Source organism: Acomys russatus, chromosome 31 (genome assembly GCF_903995435.1).
Source record: "Acomys russatus chromosome 31, mAcoRus1.1, whole genome shotgun sequence".
NCBI lineage: Eukaryota > Metazoa > Chordata > Mammalia > Rodentia > Muridae > Acomys > Acomys russatus.
Window position 1 is genome coordinate 10,054,830 of NC_067167.1, and position 13,882 is coordinate 10,068,711.

A 13,882-nucleotide genomic window follows, 5' to 3' on the forward strand; every position below is an offset into this window, starting at 1 on the left:
CCTGTATTCAAACCTATGCCACTACTCACTAGTGATATGGCCTTGGGTAAGTTATTTTAACTCTCTGCGGCTTGGTTCCTATTTGTTTTTGTTTCTTTGTTTTTTGAGATAGGTCTTAAGTAGCTCAGAGGGGTCTCAAGCTTTCCAGGTGCTGGGATCACAAGCCTGCCACACCCAGCTTTGGATTTTTAAAAGGAAAAGTACTTTTTAAAAAAAGGCATTTAAGAGGATTAACTAGGATAAAATACTAAAGACAAAGGCATTCAGGGCACTTCCTGGCTTCCAGTAAGCACTGATAAACATTAGCGACTGTCATTGTGCTGTGCCTGCTGTGTATTTGTATGCATCCACCTTTGCCTGCAGGTGACAGCTCATCTCTTCTCATCCATGTGTGCTTCTAGGTCCAGAGCAAGTCCGAGGTACCTCATGGCGGCTTTGGATGCGTTCATGCAGTTCATACGGGACGGGGCAGGTGTCTTTCTGTGCTCCCTGTGGGCTTCTGTGAACATGCAGGGATGCATGTGGATGGCTGAGTTCTCTTTGGTCGCACTTCCTGGGTCTGTAAATCAGCCGAAGCAGGTGTGACTGTCTCTATAAGGCTCCTAGGCCTATTCTGGCTCATCCCTAAGGTGCTCACTTGAGCCAGGCAGCTGATGATGTAAGCTCGGCTGAACACACCCAATTATGATTTTAGTCCCAAAGTGAGTTGTTATTTTAATGGGGTTTAGAAAGCTCCTAATAAAAACAGCTGCTGTCTTTCCCACGTTCTTTTTAGCCTGGCAGCAGTGGGACAAATTCAGGAAAGCCTATGGATAACAGACAGCTGTCCAGGAGAGAGCACCTTCTTGTTCACGGCGGAGGCTCAGGAAGAGAGCCTCTGGCCTTGAGCCACAGTTCTGACTCTGATCTTGAGCAGTTTACTCAAGCTCCTTTGCCTGTTTCTCAGCTGTAAAAGCTAAGCCCTAAGGCTGTGTGAGATAGGGAAGGGAAAGCACGCAAGGATTGACTGAGGGACCCTCTGGCACCCTGCAGCTAATATTATTTTGTTGCTGTTGTTATTTGCTTTTGGGATTAGCATCCTTCCCTGAGTTGGAGGGGGAAAAAGCAAACAAACAAAGAAAGAAACAAACAAAACCAGCAGGTGCACTATTAGGTAAAACAAGCTACTTCCATCCCCCTTGTAGATTAAGAAGAAAAGATGGAATAGTCTGCAGTGTTGCAGTCTGACTAGGCTGGGTCAGTTTGGGGCATCATCAGGGCTGCCTGTGCTTTCGCAGCACAGCTGGTTTCCGGTATGAGGTGGGTGTGGGCGGCGGGGGGGGGGGCGAGGGCAGAACTGCTGCTGAGGAAGTGCAGGTGCACACCCCACAGAGTCAGCTACTCCGAGGCCCATTTTCCTCTGACCCACCTATGTTCTCTGCATCTGCGGGCGTTTCAGCAGGGGCCTTTCCTCTCCCGGACACCAAATGCCACATGTGACATATTTCTGCCTTTCTGGCCCCTGGTGGAGGGGAACTGCCAGCGTCAGGCTCTCTTGACATCCTCTTCCCTTCCCCTGCCTCGCTAGCAGTGGGCATACCTTCTGTGGCATGCTTTGTACAGTCACATTCTTTCCTTGATGCAATTCCTCGTCACCGTGGTCCATAGAACCAAGCGGCAGCCCTAGACTATAAGTTCTACAGATTGAAGGCCCCCTGAGCACTAAGCATCGTGGTGAGGCTTTCAGTCTTCACCTCGGTCCAGGCCCTCGACCAGCGTTAGTGTCCTGACATCCAGAGTAGCAGGGCCACCAGAGAGTCTAAGCTCTGGCTTTCGTTGACCTTGAAGCTCTTTGTCCTCTGTACTGCACCATGTAGCCTCCTAGAGACACAAAAGGGAAACTTTCTTTTAGAAGATTTCCTTCCTGGTCTTCACCCAGCACTGGCTCACAGGGGAACCCACCTGTGAATTGACCATGTGGGGTAAATGGGCACAAAGCCTTAGCAGGACTTGCCAGGATCACTTCCTAGCTTGGGTTCCTGCCCTTGGCTCCACAAGTTTGGTTTCTTTGGAGTAGGCCCATCACTTCCGGTCCACTTCCCTTGATTTTCCCTGGTGGTGAAATACTTCCTGTTCTTCCATGGGCCACCACTCCATAAGAGGGCTGATGGGCAGCTCTCCCTGACTGTGTAGCCCCAGCCCCGTGTGTGGCACTACGTGTGGGCGTTTCCCTCCAAGTACTGTGAGCTTACCCTGCTTGGTCCCCCCAACTGACTTACAAGTTGTGTGTTGTAGTGTGTGTCTCCCTCGGGAAGCCCTGTGAGTTCTGAGGTCATATCTAGTTTATTGGTCATTGCCACAGAAGAGTCCCAGTTAAATGGCGACCTCCACACACAGGGGCGCACACATGAACAGGTACACACAGAGAGAGCGGCCAGGTCTGCCTATTGGTAAGTCACAAAGTGGTAATTTAAACATTTGTGATATTAACATTTAAATCAGACAAGGGTTTTTAAAATAAAGACAGATGGGCACTTTGCAAACAAAGAGAAATGTGTAGGCTCGTTTTTCAGTGTCGCTGATGCTATCTTTGCCGTTAACATCATTTGAGGAAAGAGGTATATTCACCAGAATGTCTTTTGCTTGGAGCTTCTCTTTATTGTGATGATTTTACTTTCAACTCTCAGTCTGGGGACTCCTGGAGAGGTGGAAATAGGAGGATCTCTGGGGCTCACTGGTCAGTTGGTGTAGCAGCATATGTGAGTTCCAGCTTCAGAAAGAGAAAGGGAGAGGGAGGGAGGGAGGGAGGGAGAGAGAGAGAGAGAGAGAGAGAGAGAGAGAGAGAGAGAGAGAGAGAGAGAGAGCCTGTTTCAAAAACTAAGGTGGAGTGTAATCAAAGAGAACACCAGACACTTAGCCTTGGCCTCCATATACACATATATGTGTGCACACAAGAAACAAAACTGGGCTGGAGAGATGGCTCAGCGGTTAAGAGTACCGCCTCCAGCCGGGCGGTGGTGGCGCACGCCTTTAATCCCAGCACTCGGGAGGCAGAGGCAGGTGGATCGCTGTAAATTCAAGGCCAGCCTGGTCTACAAAATTAGTCCAGGACAGCCAAGGCTACACAGAGAAACCTTGTCTCAAAAAAACCAAAAAAAAAAAAAAAAAAAGAATACCGCCTCCTCTTCCAGAGGTCCTGAGTTCAATTCCCAGCAACCACATGGTGGCTCACAACCATCTATACTGTGATCTGGTGTCCTCTTCTCGCCTGCAGATGTACATACAGGCAGGCAGAGCACTGTATACATAATAATGAATAAATATATATTTAAAAATTTTTTTTGAATAAATAAATCTTAAAAAATAGAAAAGAAACAAACAAATACCACACATAACATTTTTTATATGAAATCCTGAAAATGTATTGGAGACATCTGGTGACAGACTCCATGGCTACTTTGGGCCCGGAATTCTGGAGGGAGCCCGTTAAGCACATGCGGGTGTGTTTCAGCTACGTAGCTGTGCAAAGCACTCATTCCCACCCTCCCTGCCTCCCCTGTCCATCAGCGCATTTCAGCAGAGATGGGAGCGTTTTCACCTAATTCAAAATAAATTTCTGTATTGTAGGCCCCCAGCTTGAAATGGATTTTCTTAATGAAGACTCAAATGTCTTGGTCTTCTCACTTCTTGTAGAAGTGTTCATGGCCTCCATCAGCTTAAAGCCATGCATCCTTGTGCTAGATGGGATTGAAGAGTTGATTGGCATCTATGGGATTTCAGGTCAGAAGGTAACATCTTTTAAACATTAACACTTTTATAAAAAAAAAAAAGACCCCATTATTATTATTATCTTATTGTTTTGGGTTTTTGAGACAGGGTTTCTCTGTGTACTCTTGGCTGTCCTGGACTTGCTTTGTAGACCAGGCTGGCTTCGAACTCACATGGATCCACATCCCTTTGCCTCCCAAGTGCTGGGATTAAGGCGTGTGCCACCATGCCCACCTCCATTATTTAGGATGTATTTCTATTTCTATTGTGTTATATTTCTGGGTAGGTATACACAACATTGATTTTAATTACTGCTTTGTTTTTTTTTTTTATTAGACAAATGTTTACCTGACATTTACCATGGGTTGGACACCATTTTAGGAGCTTAAATGTGTCAACATCATCTTTTTGGCTCAGAACTGAAGGTCTAGAGTGTATATAGTCTTCAGAAAGAGACTGTCCACAATACTTGGTTGGACAGAGCGCAGAGGTGTTGAGTATTGTCTAAGGTCCAAAGATAATTAAGTGGTGGGGTTAGAATCCAGACATAGGGGCCAGTGAGTTCAATACCTCGGATCCACACAGTAGGAGAGATCTGATTCCCCAAAGTTATCCCATGGCATCTGCCTGCACACACACACACACACACGAGATAAATAAATGGAATCAAGATTTTTAAAAGAATCAAGAAAAGGTCATACTAGAGTTTAACTCATGATATTTTTACTGCAAAAGGTAACAAATCTTTTTATTTTAAAAGATGTATTTATTTATTACATATATATTGTTTTGCCTGCACCTATACCCTCATGCCAGAAGAGGGCCATCAGTTCACATTATAGATGATTGTGAGCCACCATGTGGTTGCAGGGAATTGAACTCAGGACCTTTGGAAGAGCATGCAGTGCTCTTAACCTCCGAGACAGCTCTCCAGCCCAGAAGTAACAATTCTTTACCAGGACACAAGGCCTTCTTCTTTTATTAAGTGGTGCAATTTACCTTTTATTAGATTTCCTCCCATTATCCCTGTAGGTTATTCAGAAGCTTGACATTTTATTAAATTGTTCCTAGGAGCCTGTTTTTTAACAGAGTCCAGATTTGTACATTAGATCCATCATAGATGAATCAGTCAAATGTGGCTCCATTCCACGTGAACTTGCATTTCTTACTACCAAATGGTGGCCTGTCCAAGTTACTCATGGTAATCAGAACCCCAGCTGTCTCTTGTACTCACACCCCAAATTTCATGTACTCTAAGATCATCAGCAAAGTGATTTTAAGGTCTTTGAAGTTTTCAAATGTCTCCAATAGGCGAAAGATTTTTCCTGGCTGCCGCGCTCGCTCCCTCCTTGCTGTAAATTCATTCTGAGCACAGTCTCCTCCAGTCTGTCCTGCAAGTCGCTGTGCACCCGCCCTGACGTGAGGACCGTGGAACTCTCCGCCATGGGAGATGAAGACATGAAGTTCAGCATCTTCAGACAGCACCTCTCCCCTACTGACCAAGAGCGCTTTGGGCAGAACAGGCCTATCTTGAGGAAGAAACCAAACCTGACCCCTCTGAAGCTGGCTGCCATTGCCAGCGAGCTTCAGGAATGCCGGATCTACCGCAATGAGTTCCAGTGTCTGCGGGAGTACCTGGAGGTGGCCTCTGTGCAGGAGCTCTGGGAGCTGATCCTCAAACGCTGGGTTGAAGATTACGGCTGGAATCTGAAGCAGAAAGAGGCAAACTTAGACACTATCACTCCAGGAAAAGGTGTGGGTAATATTGACATCTTGGCGGGCGTCCACAGGGACGGAGGTCTGTGGTGTACCCTCGCTCAGGAGACAGGTCTAGGGAGGGAATTGTCAGAGGAGACACAGGACCCCATGACATCTGAATTTCGGATCAACAACCAATAATGTTTTAGGGGAGGGACATAACAAGGAAAGGAAACTATTCTATGGGCTGGAGAAATGCCTCTGCAGTTCAGAGAGCCGACTGCTTTTGTAGATGGCTTGGGTTTGGACCCTAGCATCCACATCAGGTGGCTCACAGTTACCTCAGACTCTGGCCCCTGGAGACCTGATGGCTTCTGGCCTCTGCAGGTACCTTTATTATTCCTATAACTCAATATAAACGTCTCTCTTGATTCCACGGTGCTGCTTTTGGCACAAGCGCATTCACAGAATTCAGGCATATTCTCATGTTTCCTGCCAAGGGGGTCTCTGAAGTCAGGCAAAGATTGTTTCTCTTGGATGGAGCCCCTGCACAAGCTTCTGCTGTGGTAGCTGATCCCAGATGGACCATAATCTTTAAAGTATCCCTTGTGTGGCTTCAGTACGTGTCAGTTTCTCTCTTAGTCTGTCTCTGCTGCCCCCTGCTGGTACAGTCCTTCACCCTCGGGAAGGAGAACCTTATCTCCTGGCCTTTTCTGTTTGTTTAGTTGGTTTGTTTGTTTCTTTTTTCTTTTTTTAAAGATTTCTTTCTTTATTTATTATTATGTATACAGTGTTCTGTCTGCATATACCCCTGCAGGCCAGAAGAGGGCATCAGATCTCATTATAGATGGTTGTGAGTCACCATGTGGTTGCTGGGAATTGAACTCAGGACTTCTGGAAGAGCAGTCAGTGCTCTTAATCTCTGAGCCATCTCTCCAGCCCCCGCCCCCTCCCGCCCTGGTTTGGTTTTTTTTTTCAAGACAGGGTTTGTCTGTATGGCCCTGGCCATCCTGGAACTTGCTCTGTAGACCAGGCTGTACCTGTACTCACAGAGTTCCAGTTGCTTTTGCCTCCCAAGTGCTGGGACTAAAAGTGTGTGCTACCATACCTGGCTCCTCTGACATTTAAAAAAATATTTTTTTATTACATATTCAGTGTTCTGCCTAAATATATGCCTGCATGATAGAAGGGGGCATTAGGTCACAGTATAGATAGATGGCTGTGAGTCACCATGTGGGTACTGGGAATTGAACCTCAGGACCTCTGGAAGAGCAGTCAGTGCTCTTAACCTCTGAGCCATCTCTCCAGTTCTCCTCTGGTATTTTGAGTCCTTATTTCCTCTTCAGCTCTCTCCTAGACCTTTCTCAGTTCTCTAAGAGATCTTTTCTTCCTAGATGGGGGTGGGGGCGGGGGCACACAATATTGCTAGCTCCTCTTGTGAGTCTGTTGTTTGTGATAAACAACTTATTCTTGAATTTGTTCATAATATTCCATAGCTGGACTTCTGAAAAGTTTTTATTCTCTCGGGCACTGTGTTCAGAGGCTTTAGGCCTCTGAAGTCTCCTTGGAAGCACGCTTTCCTCATTTTGTTCCTGCGGAGTCAGTCTCCTCCTCAGGACATGGAACCTAGCCTGGAACGGCAGGGCAGCGGAGAGGGAGAGGAGCACAGGGAGCCTGGAGTCCTGCTGTGCTACACTGTCCTGCCCGCCCAGTTCTCTCTGCTTTACAGTTTGCATTTCTATCAAGAAACTGGGCTTCAAGGTTACTGTACCTTCCCCCACCGTACCTCCACAGAAATGGGAGCGAGGGGCCCTAGGAGAGTTGCACAGGCCAGCTGACCCACTCTGTGCAACTACATCCCCAGGGCCGTGCAGTAAAGCCTGGGGGAAGGCTTTACTGACCAGCAATCCCCATGACCAACGATGGGTCAGGGGAGCTCCAGAGCCTCAGGTCTAGGAAGAGCTTGGCTGAGTTCAGTCACAGGCAGGGGAAGCTTCAGGTCTGCCTTTCCCTGGAGCCTGCAGGGGATAATGGCGTCCCTTCATCAGACCATGATGCCTGGCTTCCCTGTGATCTGAAGGATCTCTATAACTAGCAGATCATAAAGCCAACCGTAGGACCAAAGCTTAAGGGGCTCTTAAGTGGTGTGAACGTGACAATTCTCCAGGAGAAGCACCTGTCCCAACAAACACTACAACCATGCAGAATGCTCAGCCTGGTGACCAGGAAAGCCTAGCCTTTTGAACCCGGTCTTAGTTGTGACACTGCCAATAGTGCAGGAACACCATGGGCTCTGAAGGTAGACTGGGTTCAGATCTCTCTCGGCACTTACTTCTGGGTGCCTTTAGGTAAGTTATTCAGCCTTCCTGCACTCTCTCCTGTGTAAGCCCGGGGCCATTACAGCACTTGCCTTGGTTGGAGGAGAGAGGCTTCAGACCCCTGCTGACTATCTCTCCTGCCCGCCCCTGCCGTCCTGCCCCACAGGGTTGAGTGGCTGGGTGGCAGATGTCCTGTGCTTGCTCTGCATCTCGCACTGCGGGCTGACTGAGGACGAACTGCTGCAGCTTTTGGACATGCTGGGCTATAGGAACCACCAGCAAGTGACGGCAGTGCACTGGGCAGCCTTCCGCAATGCCACCAAACACTGGATCCTGGAGAAGCCCAGCGGCCTCCTCTACTTCGGGCACCAGTCCCTACGGAATGCCGTGGAGCACAAGCTGCTGGGTGAGGAGTTGGGTCTGTGGAAATGCTCTAGGGCTCAAGGGAGGAAGCGGAAGGGACAACGCATGCGGGATCTCTCTAGTGGAAGTGAGTAAACTGCAGGACAGCAGTTGCATCCGTTAAAGGAGCTGTGACTTCAGTGGTTGAGCACTCCAGAGTTACTCCCTCAGGGAGTAGACAGGCTGTTGTTTTTGCTCCTTCCAAAAGATTACCATGCCCCGCCCCCAAGTCCTGGAAACTCGGTCTGTAGACCAGGCTGACCTTGAACTCAGAGATCCGCCTGCCTCTCCCTTCTGAGTGCTGGCATTAAAGACATGTGCTCACCATAGCATCTCTCTCTATATATATCTATATCTATATATGTATACCCTGCTAATTTACCCTGCTAATGTCCCGTGGCAGCCATTTGAATGACAGTTCTCTATTACCTTTGCTGCCTGGGACTATATGACTGAGTGGCCGTGCCACATTCAAGATGAGTCTCTTCTGGCATTTCCCCACCTGCACTAGAGTTTCAGGCCTCCTATCCGAAGACAGACATAATGAACCCTTGTTCTCTCAAGCCACTGTGATTTGCAGTTGTCAGTCTAGCATATTCTTTTTTTTTTTTTTGGATCTCTGTGTAGCCTTGGCTGTCCTAGACTCACTTTGTAGACCAGACTCACAGCGATCCACCTGCCTCTGCCACCCGAGTGCTGGGATTAAAGGCGTGTGCCATCACACCGGGATGTCAGTCTAGTATATTCTAACCTGCTATGAGTCATAACAATGCACAAATGTTCGGGGCTAAGGCTGTTGATGAGAGCTGTGCCAAGGTGATGCTGGGGTCAGGCCTTCGCTTGCATCCCATATGTAGCTAGTGGGGAGCAGTTGTCTGATCTCCTGGTCTGAAGAAGTTTCATTTGGGGCTGGAGAGATGGCTCAGAGGTTAAGAACACTGACTGCTCTTCCAAAGGTCCTGAGTTCAATTCCCCCAGCAATCACATAGTGGCTTACAAGCATCTATAATGAGAGATCTGGTGCCCTCTTCTGGCCTGCAGGTATACATGCAGGCAGAGCACTGCATACATAATAGTAAAAAAATAAATCTTTAAAAAGACATGCAGGAAGAACACTATATAAATAAAACTAACTAAACAAATAAAAGAAAAAGTCTTTAAGAAATTCATTTGTCACACGAGAATTCATAGTCATGTCTTCCTAGTGAGACTATCTTGTAAAAGATAAAATGAAATGTGGTGTATCTACAACAGTCTGTAACCCTTCTTTTTTCACCTGTGCTGGGGACTGAATTTAGGACTGTGTAAGCTAAGTACACACTCCACTAATGAGCTGCACCCCAGCCCAGAATGCTGGTAACTTTAGCCTTTGTGTTTTACTCTTGCAAGTTTGGGACTCAGCATATTATTTGTCTCATTAATTTTTCTCTCTCATTTTCTACCTTACTCTCTCACCGTACCATCCACAAAAATGCCTTCACCATACTGTGAGGAAAGAGACTTTTCTTTTTTTCCATAGGTCTCATATGCATTGCATTTCCACCAGAGCATATGTGTACACCTTTGACCAAATAACACAAACTCTCTCCAGATGTGTGGAGCATTTGAGCTCAAATGCAGAAGGTTAAAAAGTGGGTTCTCCTCAGCTACAGTTCTTATGACAACTTTGGCTTGGTGTGCCATCTAGTGTGTGTTCCGTTCATCTCACCAGAAAGAGTATCAAGGGAAAAAAATGTAAAATTACTCACAATATTTCAAAATTTGAGGATAGATACCACAGGGCCCTGGACTTTTGAGAAGTGGTTTCTGAGTAGTGTGGCCTGTCAGAGCCGAGTGCCTTTGGGGATGAACACACAATAGTTCCGGCTTTAGCATCACATTCCTATTTGCTTGCTCAGAGACCACCAGGCCCTTAGGAGATCCAGGGAGAAGAATCAGGTCTCCCAAATGCTCGCCTTCCCATGCTAGAGAGTACTTGTTCAGGCGGCGGCCATGGTGTGTACTCAAAATAGAAAAGCAGGCCTGGAGAGATGCCTTGATGGGTAAGAGCTGTGGCTGTTCTTCCACAGGACCCGGGTTTGACTCCCAGCAGCCACATAGACTTAACGACTGTTATAACTCTAGTTCCGGGGGATCTGGTGCCTCTTTCTGACCTCTGTAGACACTGCAATATGTGGCATACAGACATATATAATGTCAAAACACCCATTCATGAAATAAATAAATAAATAAATAATATCTTTATATTTCTGACTACCCTCTGTCCTTCTATACTGCCACTCTCCTTAAAAGAAACAAACAAGAAGAAAATAGGAAAGTAAGCTGGGCAGTGGTGGCACATGCCTTTAGTCCCAGCACTTGGGAGGCAGGGACAGGCAGATCGCTGTGAGTTTGAGGCCAGCCTGGGCTACAAAGTGAGTCCAGGACAGCCAAGGCTACACAGAAAAACCCTCTCTTGAAAAACGGAAAAAAAGAAAGAAAGAAAGAAAGAAAGAAAGAAAGAAAGAAAAAGAAAATAGAAAAGTATTTGAAAGGGCTTCTTTGTGGGAATTGGGGGTGGGGTGGGGTGGGGAACACTCAGCATGGAAAGTGCACACATTTACCCTAACCATAACTAAAAATACTTTCTGGAGAAAGTCAGAACACTGTGTAAGGTACTTTTTTTGGTCATGTATATGTGCATTTTTGCCCACCTGTCTGCATGCATGTGTGCATGCATTTGTATGTGTATACATGTGTAGAGGCCAGAGGTTGATATCAGATGTCGTCTTCTCCTCCTCCTCCTCCTCCTTCTTTTTCTTCTTCTTTTTTTGAGACAGGGTTTCTCTGTGTAGCCTTGGCTGTCCTGGACTCACTTTGTAGACCAGGCTGGCCTCGAACTCACAGTGATCCACCTGTCTCTGCATCCCGGGTGCTGGGACTAAAGGTGTGTGCCACCACACCCGGCTAAGATGTCTTAACTGCTTTCCATGTTAGGTATTGAGGCAGGGTCTCTCACTTCAACCCAGAGGTCATGGATCTGGCTAGCCTAGCTAGCTGGCCAGTTAGCCTGTTCTGGAGATAGGATCTCTCTGCCTCCCAAGTGCTGCAATTACAGGTGAGCCATCACACCTGCCTGGTGTTTATATGGATGCTGGGGATCCAAACTCCAGGCCTCATGTTTGTTCAGGAAGAACTTTCCTACCGGGCCTTCCCTAATGATAGCAACAGAGCTGCCATATTTCTGTGGTAATATTGTTGTACACCCAACAAGTCAGCGCTGTGAGGCTGCAGTTTGTTTTGAAACAGGCGTAATCACTCCGGTCAGAGAGTGCAGCCCAAGCGTGGCCCAGAACACCATCAACCACAAGAAGGCCCACTTCCACCAGGTCCTGGTGAGGTACTTCCAGCGGCAAACCGTTTTCTGGAGAGTGTATGAGGAGCTGCCGTGGCACATGAAGATGAGCGGGTGTTGGGAAGGCCTATGCAGCTTTATCACCAGCCCGGGGTAAGTCCAGCTAGCTTTATGTGGAGGCTTGAGGTCACGTTAGCAGCATGGTTTCCCTGAGCAAAACCATCCTTCATTCACGTATGGGAGTTTCGTGTGGAACCCACTTTCATGGTCGGTGGATCCCCCAGCAGGCTCTGTTTTTTGTTTGTTTGTTTTTGTTTTGTTTTGTTTTGTTTTTTTGAGACAGGGTTTCTCTGTGTAGCCTTGGCTGTCCTGGACTCACTCTGTAGACCAGGCTGGCCTCGAACTCACAGCAATCTGCCTGCCTTTGCCCCCTGAGTGCAGCAGGCTCTGTTTTTTGTTTGTTTGTTTTTGTTTTTGTTTTGTTTTGTTTTGTTTTTTGAGACAGGGTTTCTCTGTGTAGCCTTGGCTGTCCTGGACTTACTCTGTAGACCAGGCTGGCCTCGAACTCACAGCGATCTGCTTGCCTCTGCCTCCCGAGTGCAGCAGGCTCTGTTTGGTCTGTCTGGCACTATAGAAGTCTCCCCTCTCATTCCATATGCAAGAGTTGAAAAAGCATCTTTATGGGCTGTGTTCGGGGGGCCAGACTCTTCTCTCGCTTTTCTTGGTTCTCCCTTCTCTCCCCTGCTCCCATCCTTTGCCCTCACGCACTAACTAAGCAAGTTTATTGGGGTCTCACCCTGCCTCTGGCTCTGTCATAGCCCTTCACCAAGACACAGCTCTAAGCTCTTCTGCACATTCCATATGTTTGGGGCAGGGGTGTGGGGGGATGTGGAACTAGACAGTTACTATAGTTGGGGAGCATGTTTCATGTGAAATTGCAAGCATGAGAGTGGGAGGGATGCCTTTGCTTGGGAGGCAGAGCCAAGGAGCCTACCCAGAGGAGGGGGATTCTGAATAGATGGGGAGACCAGGCTCTGACTGTGGAACAGGGAAAGGCTTGTGTTTACCTGGTGATAACCGAAGCTTTAAGGAGTTTGTGGGACTGGCTCTCTTACAAGGCTCTGAGAATATTATGGAAGAGAGGGCAGGAAAAAAAATGTAAAAGCCAAGGGTGGGGACAGAGGCCGGCAGAACACATCCTTGGGCAGGCTGCAGCCACTGTACTTAGACTCTCAGTGCACCTGTGGTTATCTGCACAGGCTCAGAGCCTGGAATATATGAGGTCCTGCTGTGGGGAAAAAAAGCTTACAGCTGGGCTAGTGAAATGGGCAAAGCAGAACACTAGCTCCCTTCGAGACATGAGTACTAACTTGATTGTGTTTGTCACAAGTATCACAGATTTCATTTCGAAAATCCAAAACCCGAGCTTGTGGACCAGGCTGCATCTCATCCACTACTGGGCTGTGCTACTGGAGGCCGGCAATGACGTAGCCGAGGCTTTTCTGCTCTCCGTTGCCAAGATGGAAACGGAACATTACCAGAAAATAAAGAGGCGACCCATGCTCTCAGGTACGCCAGCAACAGTGCTTCTGGCCCATGCTCTCATCTCAAAAGGAGTAGCGATAGTTTATTCTGGAGCTTTGAGTGACCATGGTGCAGGGAACACAGATTTAGGTTACCCCTAATTTCATGTTTCCGTGTGGAAGCAGTTTTATAGAGTTTTTTATAGTTTTACAGAGCAAAGAAAGTTCAAAATACCTCAGAGATGCAGGCACAATGAGATGCAAGGAGCTTTTCTATGAGCCCAAGATGCTATCTCACGATATCCTTAGCTCTAGGATTGGTGGAAGCTAACGGTCTGCTAAGCTAGCAGATGCCGAAAGATCTTAATCTATCACTCATAAGATGTCAGTTCAGACACAGAGGGGGGCAAGGAATGGCTGTCCTGGAGGGCTAGAGCTAGCCCAAGATCAGACTGTGGGCTGTGGCCATCCAACCTCTCTACAGTGCTCTACAGGAGCCAGTCGGTCGGGGCAGACACGGACCCCTCCAGGAGCTTTCCTCCACAGCCACACGGAAGGCTTGTTCGCACCTCCGATGCCTCAGGTTAAGTATGTGAAACCCAACTGCTGGTGGCTGTTTCCTCCTTCCCTGACCCCACCTGTCTGCTGTTGAAGCTGGTCTCAGGCCGAGCAGAATGCTGCTCTTGATGATCTGTGTCATTCTTGGGTTTGGCTAACACTTTGGACAGTACTTTTCACTGCTGCATCCATAAGTAGGCCCTTTGCCTGCTCCCCTCCCCATCCTGTGTTTCCTGCTTATTAAACAGAGGGATAATATTCTTCATTCTTTTTCTTCTTTCTTTTCTTTTCTTTTCTTTTTT

At 47.5% G+C, this 13,882-nt stretch overlaps 1 protein-coding gene across 1 annotated transcript in view; it reads left to right on the top strand.

Annotated features, from left to right (window-relative positions):
• Positions 1-13,882, top strand: part of LOC127183695 (tetratricopeptide repeat protein 41-like) — a 51,831-nt gene that overhangs the window by 14,966 nt on the left and 22,983 nt on the right. The window contains exons 4-8 of the mRNA XM_051139783.1: positions 3,607-3,767; positions 5,059-5,500; positions 7,930-8,169; positions 11,454-11,652; positions 12,890-13,068. Of these exons, the coding sequence (XP_050995740.1) occupies positions 3,607-3,767; positions 5,059-5,500; positions 7,930-8,169; positions 11,454-11,652; positions 12,890-13,068 (1,221 nt within the window). The remainder of the gene's footprint in view (positions 1-3,606; positions 3,768-5,058; positions 5,501-7,929; positions 8,170-11,453; positions 11,653-12,889; positions 13,069-13,882) is intronic.